At 39.8% G+C, this 16,922-nt stretch overlaps 1 protein-coding gene across 5 annotated transcripts in view; it reads left to right on the top strand.

The window, feature by feature from the left end:
• Positions 1-16,922, top strand: part of LOC112317713 (broad substrate specificity ATP-binding cassette transporter ABCG2) — a 109,452-nt gene that overhangs the window by 38,826 nt on the left and 53,704 nt on the right. For all 5 annotated transcript variants that reach the window (XM_071221255.1, XM_053922329.2, XM_053922326.1 and 2 more), the window contains one exon: positions 16,377-16,598. In XM_071221255.1, coding sequence (XP_071077356.1) covers positions 16,396-16,598 — 203 coding nt within the window. In that variant the 5' untranslated portion in view covers positions 16,377-16,395. The remainder of the gene's footprint in view (positions 1-16,376; positions 16,599-16,922) is intronic.

The following is a 16,922-nucleotide window of genomic DNA, read 5'->3' as shown; positions in this document are numbered from 1 at the left end:
CCTAGTGATCATCTCAAAATGCTGAGCAACCATTATCTAAAAGCTGCCTTTATAACATCGAGCTATGAAAAACAAAGTTTTATAACAGCAAAAATTTGTGAAATAACAATGTTAAGTCCAATTTGGAGAATAAATCTGAACCAGGAGGGCAGCCAACTGAAGAAATCAAAGCACAATGAGGTGTCAGTGGGCATTGCACTTGATATTTGGCTTGTGCCTAGATTTTATCATGTTTCATCTGTTTCATAAGAGGTGTTCTACCACATTGCAACAGGAAGTGTTAATAGTAGAGCAACCTCACCACGTTCAGCTAGGTACGTTCAAGAGGAATTCTTTTTCTAACACAACTTGTGCAAGGAAATGTAAAGATTTTTTCTGGTTGACTGTTGCTTTGGCAGTAGCTCCAGCAATTTCCACTAAGGTTTTTGATAAGTTTGTAATTTTGTATTTATTCATTTCTACAGTTGCCCAAGGGAAAAGTATTCTTCCAAGTCTGGCACTTATACTGCGGTGACGTCCCCAGGCATTGAACACCTTTGTGTGCTTAGCCAGTTGCGTGTTTTGACCTGTGAAATAGATGTAAACCTGATGTTCAATACTCACTTATCTTTTCAGGCAGAAATTAAGGAGGGATAGGAAATAATAACTATTATAGTGAGTGTTTGGCCTCCCATATTAATTGTGAGATAGGAAGGAATTAAGTAGGAAAAAAGGAAAAATGAAGGTGTAGATTATACCGGCCTGGTCCAGAATCTTGACTTCGCTGTTCATATCAGATGCTGCCTGCTTCCCTTCCTAGTACTTCTTAATATCAAATCCTCTGTTGCTGCACACACATTAGTTAAGAGTGCCTGATACAGTCCTTTTCATCTTGGTTGTAAAGAGCCCTTCTGAAAGCCTCTCTTCCAATATATGTACATAATCTCCTGGTTCTAAGTGTAGTGTTTAATTTCTTTGTCTTTTTAAATTCATTCAATATCAAAAGTGGAGAAAGCTAAATGCACAGGTTTACTTAGTAAGTCTTGGGGAACCCTGGGAGCCAGGTACCAGGCCAGTTTTCCCAAGGAGGCTTTCATAGATCCATTTTCATTTCTTAAAGCATATCTGGGACTGTGCATGTCTTTCTCAAATGTGATATTCCTATCAAAGCCTTGATAATACAACCAACATTTCCAACTGTGTCTTGTTAACAAGAAGAAGAGATTCTTATTGAACTTATGTAAGTGGTTACATGGCCATGAAAAAAGGAATATTCACTTACTAAGAGCTTCCCTATACTAGAGGGATCAGGTAGGTAGGAAAAGATAAATGTTTCAATTCTGCTTTCAAAGGTATAATTAACCAAATAGGTCTAAGTAATAGGTAGCTTAGGAGAAAAAAATTTCCTTATATCTGGAAAACCAAGATTAAGAAAACAGTAGTATTTCAAATAAAAAGTTATAAAGATTATAATCATTCTTATCAGTTCTTTCAGTCCCATGCTATTAATTCTTGCTGGTGTTGATTTTTACATTACCAGTTTTATGAACCCAGTTTTCCCTTAGAGTTCTGCAAATCCTCACCCAGTTTAATGGTATGATCTGAAAGTTTATCAGAAAACCTGTGTTTTGAATGTCAGTTCTCTCTTTGAATTTCTCTACAAAGTATCAGAGTGAACACTGACCCCGTAAATGACGGAGACTTATAATGACTTGGGTAAGGATCTCTTTACAATGGAGTTGACAAATTTGCTTTTCTCTGCAACACACATCTTCAGATAACAGCTAGACTTACAAATGAAAACACATCAGGACATAGCAGGTTAATAGAAATTTCATACAATTTTTGGAATACTTATGTTAATAATATTTACCTATATAGGATATCCCAGAAGTTTTTCATCACTTATATGACAGTGCTTCCCATGCAATTGAATACTGACTGAATAAGCCAAATTAGTTTAATATTTCTCTTTTATAAGAAGTAGAGACTCTTTGAAATGTTCCAAGGGCACTTTTTGGAAAATCTCCAAGTTATTTTCAGGTTAAGGAGAAGATTCTTTTTAAATTTTGAATATTTGGGAAGGTTGCCAATTATATCAAAAGTTTTAGACATTTGTCTAAAAAGATCAAAGATCATTATGAAATAATACTTAATTATCCATTTAATCATGATGACAAAGACTTTGCAGGCAGATACAGAATGTTTAGTAGTTATAAGCAAAAATTAGCTCTTTTAATATTAAGAAGACTTGATTTACCTAAGCGATCAAAGACCTGATGATAAAGAGTGCGGGAAATCACAAAATATTTGCTTTTCTTTTATAATCTCTTATAAGAGCATACTTATCACATAGGAAAACTTTGTAGCAGATGAAAGGACTTTAAGTTTTATTTTATACATGTACACTATTATAACAAATTAATCAATCTTGTCCAGCTTAACTGTACATGTAATTTCCTGTCTCAAGATTCCTTTTCACAAACCTTCTAAAACTTTCCCTGTTCCTTTTAGTTTGTCTCTTGTTAACTCATTGAGGAAAAACTAGCTTAGTTTAGGAGAGACCACTTTTTTTAATTCCCTCAAAAACGCATGTCCATACTTTATACTTTCTTTTACTGAAAATACATAGCATTTCCATGCATTCAGTGTTTCCCTTATTACTACTAATGGTTTTGATATAGTAAGCAGTTACACAGACACGAGCAGAGCAAGGATGATAGGCCAGTTACAGAAGGTCACCAGGGTGGGAAGCCCTGGATATCCAGCAATGGGCAAAATGGACCTCACACCCATGGTGACATTTCCTCTCCTAGCATATTGTTGCTAGGTCCCTTTACCTTTCCTATCTTGGTTCATGCTGGTTATGTGGTTCAGACCCTCCTTTGACCTTTCCTTTCCTGGCATGTTGATAGTCAGACCCTCTTAGAGGGGGAACAAGGGGTCGAGAGAAAAGCCTTATGCACCTCCCGTACAAGTGTTTGCATGACCACTCCCTTAAGCATTAAGCCCACAAAACAATGAGGTTCTGACTCATATCAAATAATCTAAGGAACAAAGTCTTGGGTCCATTGACAACAGAGAAGAATTTTGGTTAAATGAGATAACATTTAGGCCTTAGTTGTGTTTAAGCTCCAGGCCCAGAAAAACAGCAAGTCCAGTCAGGGTGACTCCACGGATGACATCAGGACCAGCTGCAATGACTAATGATCCCCAGACTTGGCACTGATCAATCAGTGAAGACTATGACCCTGAGAAGATACACCTGGAAAGCTGATGAATATTCTATTGAGAGCCTCCCCTGAGACTCCCAGATAAAAGCCCTCACAACAAAGGACTCAGGGCATTCTCAAGGGCCCTTTGCCCCTGCAACTTGTTTCCTGAACCCTCTCAGCCCAGCTGGCCCACATCTTCCACAGCTCACTTCTACCTTGTATTTGAGTCTTGGCTCTGAATTCTTTCTTAGCCAAACTTAAGGACCAGGGTCTAACATCTCCTGCCATTCACTGTTAGCAGTTTTAATTACATATATTACAATTTTTAACCCTGAAGAACCTCAATTGTTAATGAAAACTAAGTAATTGTGAATTGTTACATCAGTATTGTTGAAATTGGCAAATTTATGAACACATTTCATAATTTCAAGAAATGTGCCTTTTTAATCCTCACTCAATGATATATTTATTGATTTTTTTTTAAGAAAGAGAAAAAACATTGATATGAGAGAGAAACATTGGTTGCCTCTCATACAGGCCCAGATCAAGGATTGAACCCACAACCTAGGTATATGCCCTGACTGGGAATCAAACCTGCAACATTTGTGTATGGGATGATGTTCCAACCAACTGAGCCTCCCAACCAAGCTGAAACATGCCATTTTTCTAAACCATTTTTTATTGATTATGCTAGTGCAGTTGTCCCAATTTTTCCCCCTTTGCGTCATCCACCCAGCAACCCACAGGCCATCCCCACACCATTGTTCGTGTCCATGGGTCATGCATGTAAGTTCTTTGGCTACTCCATTTCCTATAATATTCTTTACATCCAAATCATATTCTGTAACTACCTATTTGTACTTCTTAATCCCCTCACCTCTTCACCCATTCCCTGATACCACCTCCCATCTGGCAAACATCAAAACACCCTCCATACCCATGATTCTGTCTCTGTTCTTGTTTGCTTAGTTTGTTTTTTTAAATTCAATTGTTCAATAGATATGTACTTATTGTCATTTTACTGTTCATAGTTTTGATCTTTTTTCTTTTTTATTTCTTTTTTATTTTTTTATTTTTAACTATATAATTTTTAATTTTTTTATTTAATCTTTTTTATTTGCTTTAGTGATATTTAGATAGACCATTACACCTCTTCCTTTATTTTTTTCTTTTTTTCCCCCACCCCTCCACCCCACCTCAGCAAAACCCACCTCCCTCCCCCACCTCCACCATCCCCCTTGGTTTTGTCCACGTGTCCTTTATAGTAGTTTTTGGAAACCCCTCTCCCCACTATCCCCTCCCCACTCCCCACTGGTTATTGTCAGATTGCTGTTAACTTCATTGTCTCTGGTCATATTTTGCTTGCTTTTTTCTTTTGCTGTTAGGTTCCAGTTAAAGGTGAGATCATATGGTATTTGTCCCTCACCACCTGGCTTATTTCACTTAGCATAATGCTCTCCAGTTCCATCCATGCTGTTGCAAAGGGTATAAGCTCCTTCTTTCTCTGTGCTGTGTAGTATTCCATTGTGTAAATGTACCATAGTTTTTGGATCCACTCATTTTCTGATGGGCACTTAGGTTGCTTCCAGTACTTGGCTATTGTAAATTGTACTGCTGTGAACATTGGGGTGCACAGGTTCTTTTGGATTGGTGTTTCAGGGTTCTTAGGGTATAATCCCAGCAGTGGAATTGCTGGGTCAAAGGGCAGTTCCATTTTTAGTTTTCTGAGGAAATTCCATACTGTTTTCCACAGTGGCCTCACCAGTCTGCATTCCCACCAACAATGTACTAGGGTTCCCTTTTCTCCACATCCTCTCCAACATTTGTTTGTGGATTTGTTTATGTTGGCCACTCTGACTGGTGTGAGATGGTACCTCATTGTGGTTTTAATTTGCATCTCTCTGATAGCTAGTGATGCTGAGCATCTTTTCATATGTGTCTGGGCCCTCTGTATGTCTTCCTTGGAGAAGTGTCTGTTCAAGTCCTTTGCCCATTTTTTAATTGGGTTGTTTGTCTTCCTGGAGTGGAGTCGTGTGAGTTCTTTATATATTTTGGAGATCAGGCCCTTGTCTGAGGTATCATTGGCAAATATGTTTTCCCATACTGTTGGTTCTCTTTGTATTTTACTGCTGTTTTCTTTAGCCATGCAGAAGCTTTTTATTTTGATGAGGTCCCATTTGTTTATTCTTTCCTTATGTCCCTTGCTTTAGGGGACATGTCTGTGAGGATGTTGCTGCGAGGAATGTCTGAGATTTTCCTGCCAATGTTTTCCTCAAGGACTTTTATGGTGTCACGACTTAAATTTAAGTCTTTTTTCCACCTTGAATTTATTTTTGTGTATGGTGTAAGTTGGTGATCGAGTTTCATTTTTTTTCACGTAGCTGTCCAGATCTCCCAACACCATTTGTTGAAGAGGCTATTTTTACTCCATTTTATGCTCCTACCTCCTTTGTCAAATACTAATTGACTGTAAAGACTTGGGTTTATTTCTGGGCTCTCTGTTCTGTTCCATTGGTCTATGTGCCTGTTTTTATGCCAGTACCAGGCTGTTTTGATTACAGTGGCCTTGTAATACAGTTTGATATCAGTTGTTGTGATCCCTCCTGCTTTGTTCTTCTTTCTCAAAATTGCTGCAGCTATTCAGGGTTGTTTATGGTTCCATATAAATTTCTGAAGTGTTTGTTCTATATCTGAAATATATCATGGCTACTTTAATAAGGATTGCATTGAATCTATAAATTGCTTTGGGTAATTTGGCCATTTTGATGATGTTAATTTTTCAACTCCATGAGCATGGCACATGCTTCCATTTGTTTGTGTCTTCCTTAATTTCTTTCTTCAGTGTTGTGTAGTTTTCTGATCTTTTTTTTCTAAATAAGTCCATTTAATATTTCATATAATAATGGTTTGGTGACGATGACCTCCTTTAGTTTTTTCTTGTCTGGGAAGCAATTTATCTGCCCCTCAATTCTAGATGATATCTTATCTGGGTAGAGCAATCTTGCCTGCAGGTCCCTACTTTTTATGACTTTGAATATTTATTGCCAATCCCTTCTAGCCTGCAAAGTTTCTTTTGAGAAATCAGATGAAGTCTTATGGGAACTCTACTGTAGGTAACTAACTGCTTTTGCTCCTGCTGCATCTAAGATTCTCTCTTATCTTTAACCTTTGTCAATTTTAAAAAAGATTTTGTTTTCAGAGGGAGGGGCAGGGAGGGAAAAAGAGAAGGAGAGAAACATTGATATCCAAGAGAAACATTGATCAGTTGCCTCTTACAAGTCCCCAACTGAGGACCTGGCTGCAACCCAGGCATGTGTCCTGACTGAGAATCAAACCAGTGACCTTTTGGTTTTCAGGTTGGTGCTCAATCCACTGAGCCACACCAGCCAGGGCAACCTTTGGGATTTTATTTATGATGTATCTTGGTGTGGTCCTCTCTGGGTCCATCTTATTTGGGACCCTCTGTGATTCCTGGACTTGCATGTCTATTTCCTTCACCCAATTAGGGAAGTTTTCTTTCATTATTTTTTCAAATAGATTTCCAATTTCTTGTTCTTTCTCTTCACCTTCTGGCACCCCTATGGTGTTAATGTTAGGATGCTTTTGAAGTTGTCCCACAGACTGCTTACACTATCCTCATTTTTTTGGATTCTTTTTTTCTTCTTGTTCTTCTCATTGGTTGTTTTTTGCTTCCTTATGTTCCAAATCATTGATTTGATTCTTGGCTTCATCCACTCTACTGCTGTTTCCCTGTAAATTGTTCATTATTTCAATTAGTGTATCCTTTGTTTCTGACTGGATCTTTTTATGTAGCAGAGGTCCTCACTAAGTTCCTTGAGCATCCTTATAACCAGTGTTTTGATCTCTGGATCTGATAGACTGCTTATCTCCATTTTGTTTAGTTCTTTTTCTGGAGTTTTGATCTGGTTTATCATTTGAGCCATGTTTCTTTGCTCATTTTGGCAGCCTCCCTGAGTGTGTTTCTATGTACTAGGTAGAGCTGCTATGACTCCCTCTCTTGGTAGCGTGGCCTAATATAGTAGGTGTCCTGTAAGGTCCAGTGGGATAGCCTCTCCTGTCCCCCAAGCTGGGTACTCGAGGTGCACCATCCTTGTGGGCTAAGTATACCCTCCTCTTGTAGTTGTGTTACAAAATAACAATTGGGATCCTGCTGCCTGCCGCCACTTCCTTAGCAAAATTCCAGAGGCAAAGGTTTGGTGATAGAGAAAGGAGTGTTTATTCAAAAGCAGTCACTTAAGCCTGTCATGTCACAGCTTTAAGCACTTCAGCCTATCAATCAAGGCTAAACTCTAATACCTGAGTTCTCCTATTCCCCCATTAGTTTTAATTATTTTATTTCTATAGGGTAAAGTAAAAGAACATAAGATACAAAAGCTACCCAATTTTGAAAGAATGGCAGACTTATGCTTCAGAGCTTGTCCCCTCTAGAACACCCCAAGAATAACCCTGCCATCCTCTGCCAGGCCAGCCAGATCCTAGGCTGTGCCTGGAGTTCCTTCCCATCCAAATACTGTCTATTGGGAAATGCAGGCAGCTGCAACACAGTCATCCAGGTATCCTCAAGGAGGAAGAAGAGCCCCAAAGCCAGAGAGTCCTTGAGCTAGAGAGACAGCTCTCTTTTTATTTCCATGTGCTCAGGAGGCATTCAGCTCTTTGCTAGTCCTGTTCTAGACTGCTTACCATTGCCTTGGCAAACTCCTCCTATGGCTCCTCCCTATTTCTTGCAGTGATCTGATCAGATTTCTCTGTATCAGTTGAGCCTTGACTGCTGTTGGAAGGTCAATGGGAGGGATTTACCCAGGCCAGTCAGCTGCAAGGACTGGTTGTGACCACTGACCATGAACTTCTGTCCTCCAGGGAGTATCAGCTGTGCAGGGACAGGGTGCTGGTGCTCTGACATAGTCTATAGCTGTCCACTGGGTGTGCAAGCTCTGGAGTTTCCCAGGTGGTGCAGGCTAAGGTCAGCCTCAGCCTGTGTTCTGCCTGGGGCCACCCTGTCTGAGCTGTAAAGCTGTCTGAGATGTCTGCTACTTGTGCTGGGCTTGGAGATTCCCGGGCAGAGCCAAACTGTGAATCTAGGCTGGTTGCTGCTAGTGCTGTGCCTGGGGCCACTTAGCGAGTGTAACGGGACTGAGGGCTTGCTAAGGCTGGCTGTTGCTTGTTTAATAGGATTTAGGAAGTTATGAAGCATGAGCCAAGATCAGCCATGCATATAGAAACGTCATGGTTAAGAGTTTGGATGGGCCCATAAGTTGGGTGGGACAGAGTCTCAGGGGATCTTCAGGTGGGGCAAACAGTGTTAGCCAGGTTGATGGAGTCTCAGATATGGTACCCACTTGCCAGCTCTGTGGTTCTGTGGGAGGAGAGCTCAGAAAGGGACAATGACCTCTGTCTGCCTTTCTGTCTAAGAGAAAACTGTCCCCCCAAGCTCTCATCTTGACGCCAGATATTTCTCCTCCTCTGTATATATCACTGGTGCCTTTCAAGCTGCTACCCCGGTGCTGGAGGACGGAGGAAGTGAGTCTGAGTCAGCCTGTGTGCGGGTTCTTCAAGGGGAACTGCTTGGGATTGCAGAAGTTTCTTCCATCAACTCAATCCCTGCTGGTTTTTGCAACCAGAAGTAATGGGGACTTATTTTCCTGGCAGTGGAACCCTGGGGCTGGGACTCTTTGCTTACAAGATATCCCTCCTGAATTTTTATCTACTGCATGTGGATGTGAGACCAACCTGTTCTGCATCTTCACCCCTTCCTTCTACCAGTCGGGATGGATGTGGTTTCCTTAAATCCATAGTTGTCAGACTTCCATTCAACTTGATTTCTCACAGTTCTGAATGATGGTTGTTCTATATTTTAGTAATTTTGATAGAAACATGCTAGTTTTAATAGTAGAGTTTTTAAACATGACACAAGCAATGATTACCAACAAATTCAAGTTTATGTTGTAGTTTTTCTGCAGTAAGAAGCCAAAATTATATAAACATAGACTTTTAATGTTCCTGTATTTTATCTTATTTGGAAATGATCTAAGTATTCAGTAAATTTCCATAATTTAACTTAGTTAGCAAAACTTTAAGTTTCTATTTACCAAAAGATTTTAGGAAACTTTTTTTTTTTTTTTTTTTTTTGAGAGGCAACAGCCTTTATTGAGATCAATAAGAACAGCTGTTTGGGAAGCAGTGAAGGGCTGAAGCCCACATAGTGTCCTGGTGAGGAGATAAAGGGATGGGTATTTATGAAAAAGGGAAGGGGGCAATGACATCCACAGCCTCATGGGAAGGCATTAATATGACATAGCAGGAAGCATTAATATGAGATAGTGACACTGATTGTAACCAATGTTTTTAATATTCAGTCCTGTAGTCGTCTATCCATTAGTCATTGTATCTGCTTTCTTTCCATTTTTGCAAACAGCTCTTTGTGACTCAAGGTTGCTGCAGGCCCAGTGCAAAGGTTATTTTGTCCTGTTTTACCATCCAAAGGTTTGAGGTGCAAGACGTTCCAGGCAGTTCCTCAGGGAGGAGAGCTCCTGCTCCATTTTGAAATGCTTCATTTATTTTATTGTTTATACTTCCTTCATGTTCATTTATTTTGCTTTTTAGATTCCTTCTTTCTCGTGGATGAATCATATTCCATTGCATACATAAATACAATGTATATAAATAACATCTTCTTTATTCATTCATCCATTGATGGACCCTTAGGTTGTTTCCGTGTCTTGGCCGTTGTAAATGATCCTGCAATGAACATGGGGTGCAGACATCTTTTTGAGATACTGTTTTCTTCCTTCGCATATGGAATAAATTCCCAGAGGTGGAATCACTGGGTCATAAGGCAGTTCCATTTTTAATTTTTTGAGGACAACCCATACTTTTTTCCAAAGTGGCTGTAGCAATCTTCATTCCTACCATCAGTGCCTGAGGGTTCCCTTTTCCTCACATCCTTGCCAACCCACGTTATGTGCTATGTTTCAGAAGGTAGCCATCCTGACCACATGATGTCATGTCCCACTGTGTTCTCTGTCCCAGTTGTAGGAGTAGAAAGGGCAATTTCCACAGCAGGGTTGCAGCCATAGCTTCCACAGGATGTGACTGAGGAAAAACTGTGGAGGCACAGGACTCAGGGTCTCCCTGTTCCTCTCCAACCCCCTTGCCTACCCAGGTGACAACAGTGTGGTACAGGGGCTGAGAGCTGGAAGACAGGGGCTGTGCCTCAGAAGGGTCCACTGAATGTGGGTCTGTAGCATTTTTTTAAAAACTGAAGAGCAACAGACCTTTGCATAATGAAGACCCCAAGAGGGTGGGGTGGTTTGTCATTCATGAGAGTCTTGTTTATGGTTCTCAGTTTTTAACGAGATATCCTTCCTTAGGATGTCTCAGATGTCTAAATCTTACCATGTTGGAGCTGAGCCCTGGAACCAGGTCTGGTTTTGTGTGTTTATCCTGCTTCGGTGGTCCTAGAACTTCTTCAGTCTTTGGCTTGATACCATTATCAGTTTTGAAAAATGGTTGGTGAGTTTCTTCAAATATTGATTCTGCTCTATTTCCCCCCCTCTTTTAGGTCTTCCATTACATCTATGCCAGACCTTTTCTATCATGTCCCATATGTTTCTTAGGCTTTCTAAATATAGTTTTCATCCTTTTCAGTCTGAAATGTTTTCTTTTTCATAGTAATAATTTTCATTTATGCTTCAACCTGGTTTTTTTTACGTACTAGTTTACCTACCACTGATTTTCTTTGCTCATCTTAATCTAACCTGCTGTTGAAGTCATTTTTGATTTAAAAAAAATAGTTCTTGTTCTTTGGTAATAGTCTGTCTTTTTATTTATTTACTTAAACATATTCATTACATTTTAAAAATGTCAATGCCTGAAGAGTTCAATCATTATTACCCGTGAGTCTATTATTTTTTCTTCTTGGAATATTAGATCCTGTTTTCTGGAATGACTCATAATTTAGATGGAAAATTTGGATGATTGTATTTTCTTTGAGTGAGGCTTTAACTTTCTTCTAGTAGACAAAGTATGAGCAGATCACTTTGATTGAGGAGGAGCTGTTCTTTTTCTCAGTTGCCCATATTACTGGGACATAGCCCTTCTGGGATCTCAAAAGCTGGGTTTCTAGGGCCCCTCCTCTCTGGTAGGCTTGCAACTCCAATTTTTGTTTGCCTAGTACTGAGAGACAGTTGAAATATTCACTTAGATTTGTAGCCTCTACCAGCTTCTTTCTACCTACTTTTTCAGAATTTTGCTGTGTGTGCAATTTACCTTGAGAGGAAAGGGCACAGAATGCTGGGATTCCCTTTGTGTAGTTAGCTGTCTCTAGGATTTTGGCTCCTCAAGTCCTGGATGCTTTGGTTGCTCTCATCAGAGAGAACTCTTCAGTTGCTTTTTACATTTTATCTACTTTTATAGTTGTCCTTACAAGGGTGACTTTTTAAAAATCCTCACCTAAGTCTATGTTTATTGATTTTAGAGGGAAAGGAAGGCAGGGGATGAGAGAAAGAGAGAGAAAAGAACATCAGTATGAGAGAGAAACATCAATTGGTTACTTCCTGTACTTGGTCCGATGGGGAATTGAACCCAAAACCTTGATATATGCCCTGACCAGGAATCAAACCTGCAGCCTCATGGTGCTTAGGATGACACTCTAACTGAGGAACTCAGCCAGGGCAGGATGATTGTTTTTGAACAGCAACTCTATTATAGCCCGAGAAAAAGATTTCACAGATTACTTTGATTTCTATAATCATTATTATTTACATTTTTAAAATTGAATTTATTGGGGTGATGTTAGGTAACAAGATTATATAGGTATCGAGTGTACATTTCTATGATTCATGATCTGTGTGTTGCATTCTGTGCCCACCCCCCAATGTCAAGTCATCTTCTATCACTGTATATTTGTCCCCCTTTACCTTTTACTGCCCCACACTTCCCCTTCTCTCTGGACCACCAACATACTATTGTCTGTGTTGAGTTTGTTTTATATTCCACATATGAGTGAAATCATATGGTTTTTAACTTTTTTTATCTGACTTTGCTTAGGATGATATCCTCAAGGTCCATCCACGTTGTCACAAGTGGCAGTATTTCATCTTTTGTTACGGTGGAGCAGTACTCCATTGTACCGCACATTCTTTATCCAATCTACTGAAGGACACTTCAGTTGTTTCCGTGTCTTGGCCACTGTAATAATGCTGCAGTCTACACAGGGGTGTATATATCTTTGCGAATAAATGTTTTCTTTTTCTTTTTGATATATTTATTGATTATGCTATTACAGTTGTCCCATTTCCCCCCCTTCACTCCACTCCATCCTGCCACCCTCTCCCTCCCACATTCCCCGCCTATAGTTCATGTCCATGGTTCATACTTATAAGTTCTTTGGCCTCTACATTTCCTATATTATTCCTAACCTCCCCCTGTCTATTTTCTATCTACCATTTATGCTACTTATTCTCTGTACCTTTCCCCCCTCTCTCCCCCTTCCACTCCCCTGTTGATAACCCTCCATGTGATCTCCATTTCTGTGGTTCTGTTTCTGTTCTAGTTGCTTGCTTAGTTTGCTTTTGTTTTTGTTTTAGATGTGGTTGTTAATAACTGTGAGTTTGCTGTCATTTTTACTGTTCCTATTTTTGATCTTCTTTTTCTTAGGTAACTCCCTTTAACATGTCATATAATAAGGGCTTGGTGATAATGAACTCCTTTAACTTGACCTTATCTGAGAAGCACTTTATCTTCCCTTCCATTCTAAATGATAGCTTCGCTGGATACAGTAATCTTGGATGTAGGTCCTTGCCTTTTATGACTTTGCATACCTCTTGCCAGCCCCTTCTTGCCTGTAAGGTCTCTTTTGAGAAATCAGGTGACAGTCTTATGGGAATTCCTTTGTAGGTAACTGTGTCCTTTTCTCTGCTGCTTCTAAGATTCTCCCCTTCTGTTTCATCTTGGGTAATGTAATTATGATGTGCCTTGATGTGTTCCTCCTTGGGTCCAACTTCTTTGGGACTCTCTGAGCTTCCTGGACTTCCTGGAAGTATATTTCCTTTGCCATATTAGGGAAGTTCTCCTTCATTATTTGTTCAAAGAAGTTTTCAATTTTTTGTTCTTCCTCTTCTCCTTCTGTGGTACCCTTATAATTCAGATGTTGGAACGTTTCAAGATGTCCTGAAGGTTCCTAAGCCTCTCCTCATTTTTCTGAATTCTTGTTGCTTCATTCTTTTCTGGTTGGATGTTTCTTTCTTCCTTCTGGTCCACACTGTTGATTTGAGTCCCAGTTTTCTTCCTATCACTATTGGTTCCCTGTCCATTTTCCTTTGTTTCTCTTAACATAGGCTTCATTTTTTCATCTAATTTGCAACCAAATTCAACCAATTCTGTGAGCTTCCTGATTACCAGTGTTTTGAACTGTGGATCTGATAGGTTGACTATCTCTTCGTTGCTTAGTTGTATTATTTCTGGAGCTTTGATCTGTTCTTTCACGTAGGCCATTTTTTTTTTTAATCTTGGCACACCTGTTACATAAATGGGTGGAGCCTTAGGTCTTCATGGGTGGGGGTGGGGTAACACTGGTTGCTGCACTGTGATGCTGCACTGTGACACTGTATGTGGGGGAGGGGCCGAGTGGAAGCAATGGCGCTTGCTCCACTCTCTGCCAGATTTCATCACTCCCTCTGCCACCCACAATCAAACTGGGCCCCTCTAGTGCTGATTCCCGAGTAGGCGGGTGGGCTTGTGCTCGCTCTAGGCCCCTGTGGGTCTCTTCAACGAACTCTCCTGTGAGGCTGTGAGTTTCTCCTACTGCCACCTCAACCCCCACAGGTATTTTCAATCAGAGGTTTGAGGCTTTATTTCCCCTCGCTGGAACCCTGGGTTATACAGTCTGTTTTGGTCCCCCCCGCTGTTCCTCCCTGTTTATCTGTGCACGAATATGGAGCCTTAGGGTTTGCTAGCGGTAGCACTGCCTGCCCCATTTGTCCCACAGTCCGCCACCTCTCTGGGTCTGGCCGAGTTGCCACAAGTCGTCTTTGCCCCGACTGCCCGTCTCCGCCCCTCCTACTGGTCTGGACGAATGTTTCTGCTTTATCTCCTTGGTTGTCAGACTTCTCTGCGGTTCAATTTTCTGTCAGTTCTGGTTGTTTTTTGTTTTTAAATTGTTGTTCTCCTTCTTTTGGTTGTGGGAGGAGGCGCAGTGTGTCTACCTACACCTCCATCTTGGCCGGAAGCCCCAAGATTACTCATTTAGAATGGATGGCAGATAAAGTGCTTCCCAGACAAAGTCAAGTTAAAGGAGTTCATCATCACCAAGCCCTTATCATATGAAATGTTAAAGGGACTTAACTAAGAAAAAGAAGATGATCAAAACTATGAACAGTAAAATGATAACAAACTCACATCTATCAGTAAATGATCCTAAAACAAAACCAAAAACAAACAAAGCAAATAACTAGAAGAGGAACAGAATCACAGAGATGGAGTTAACATGAGGGTTATTAGTGGGGAGGGGGTGGGAGAAGAATGGGGGAAAAGGTACAGGGAATAAGCATAATTGGTAGGTACAATATAGACGGGGAGATTAAGAATAGTATAGACAATGGAGAAGCTAAAGAACTTACATGTATGACCCATGGACATGAATTAAGGAGGGGGGATGCTGGTGGGAGGGGGAGGGTGAAGGACAATAAAGGGGAGAAAAGATATGGGACAACTATGATAGCATAACCAATAAAATATACTTAAAAATAAAACTATGTTTATTGAAGTTTTATATTTCAAACCTATTCAAAAGCTCTTAAGCTCACCTTAATTTTTTACCCTAATTAATCTTTTAAAGGGGCTTTTTTTGCCCCAGCTGGTATGTCTCAGTGGATTGAATGCTGGTCTGCGAATCAAAGGGTAGCTGGTTCGATTCCCAGTTGGGGCACATGCCTGGGTGTGGGCTATGTCCCCAGAAGGGGACACAAGAGAGGCAACCACATATTGATGTTTCTCTTTCTATCTCCCTTCCCTTCTCTCTAACAAACAAACAAACAAACAAATAAATAAAAGAAGGCCTTTTTGTAACCCCTTTAATGAAACATTTTAAAATTTACTCAGTTTTTGTTTTAAACACTTTAACTGTTTACTATTTGTTTCATTTGCTCAATTAGTTATTTTTACAACTAATTCTGCATCTTCCTGGAATTTAAATATTTTCACCTATTAAGGAAATTACTTTGTCATCCCAAACAGTTTGGAGTTTATCGTCTTAGCGGATTGAAGGAGCATAAGAACCAGCGACATAAAGCCTAGAGCTGTAAATTTGGGACATTTCTCTTGTCCTTGTCTGCCTGCAATAACTATGTTATGAACTCCAAAATTAAAAAAAAAAAAAACAAGAAAACGGGGTGAAGGTGATCACAAGTATGACCCTGATTTTGAGTCATCATGTCATGCTTTTCAAATAGACAAGTTTAACTCCTGCTACAAGAGTTTTGAGTAATTTTCACACTCCTCCTATTTACTTATTAGATATTTAATTGAATCTAACTGCAGCTTATGCATTCGTAGTTGTCTGCCTTCCTAAATGGGTTTTAAGATTGTTCTTATCACAATGATATAGGCTGTTCATTGGAAATTGATCTATTTATTGCAGTGCCGTTTAAAATGGGAATTTTTATGCTAATAATATATCTTATTGAACTCAATGCATTCAAAATAATTTTACTTAAATTTTACTTACTTGTTATCACTATAAAAATGAGTAATGAGGTATTTTGTATTCTGCATTAAAAATTTGGATCTCTATTTTTTGTGTTATTTTTAAATTGGGGCATGATTGTCATATAACAGCAGTTTCAGGTGTGCAATGTAATGAATCAATAATTGTATATATTGTGAAATGATCACCACAATAAGCCTAGTTAATATCCACCACCACACAGCTACAGGTTTTTCTTTTCTCATGCCAAGAACTTTAAAACATCTACTCTTAGGGACTTTAAAATATATGATACAGTATTGATAACTACAGTTACCATGCCGTACATTACATTCCCAGCACTTGCTTATTTTATGACTGGAGGTCTGTAACAAAACACTCTTGTTTTAAGTGTTCCTCTAGCTCGTGGGTACAGTCTCATTTTCTGGATGATCAACTTACTGTTGCTTTTCCCTCTGCAGAAGGGCAGGAGCTCTCCAGATGTCTTCCGGGAATGACCAAGTTTTTATCCCGATGTCACAAACAAACACCAGTGGCCTCCCCGGGACGACCCCCAATGACCTGAAGACGTTCCCTGAAGGGGCTGTGTTAAGTTTCCATAACATCTGCTATCGAGTAAAAGTGAAGAGTGGCTTTCTACTTCGAAGGAAAACAATTGAGAAAGAAATACTGACGAATGTCAAGTATGTGCATGAATTTTGTTTGAATAGCTTTAATGATATACCGTGAACTTAACAGGTTTGCCTATTTTACAAGTGAAGGTGCTGAGAACATTTGTGTACATGTCTGTACAGATACACAGACACATACTTGCATTTCTTTCGTCTCAGCTGGGAGTGAAATGATGGATCACATGTTAGGTATAAGCTTAATTTGTAAAAGAATGGCCAGACTGTTTTTAAAGTGGCTGTACCATTTGCATCACCTTTTGTTTGAGAATCCGAATAACTGATGCATCATTCAGCCTTTGCTGGGTGAGCCCTGTGGTTTAGTGGAAAGAGGCCTGA

This window comes from Desmodus rotundus, chromosome 4 (genome assembly GCF_022682495.2).
Source record: "Desmodus rotundus isolate HL8 chromosome 4, HLdesRot8A.1, whole genome shotgun sequence".
Lineage (NCBI taxonomy): Eukaryota > Metazoa > Chordata > Mammalia > Chiroptera > Phyllostomidae > Desmodus > Desmodus rotundus.
This window is presented reverse-complemented; position numbering and strand designations above follow the sequence as displayed.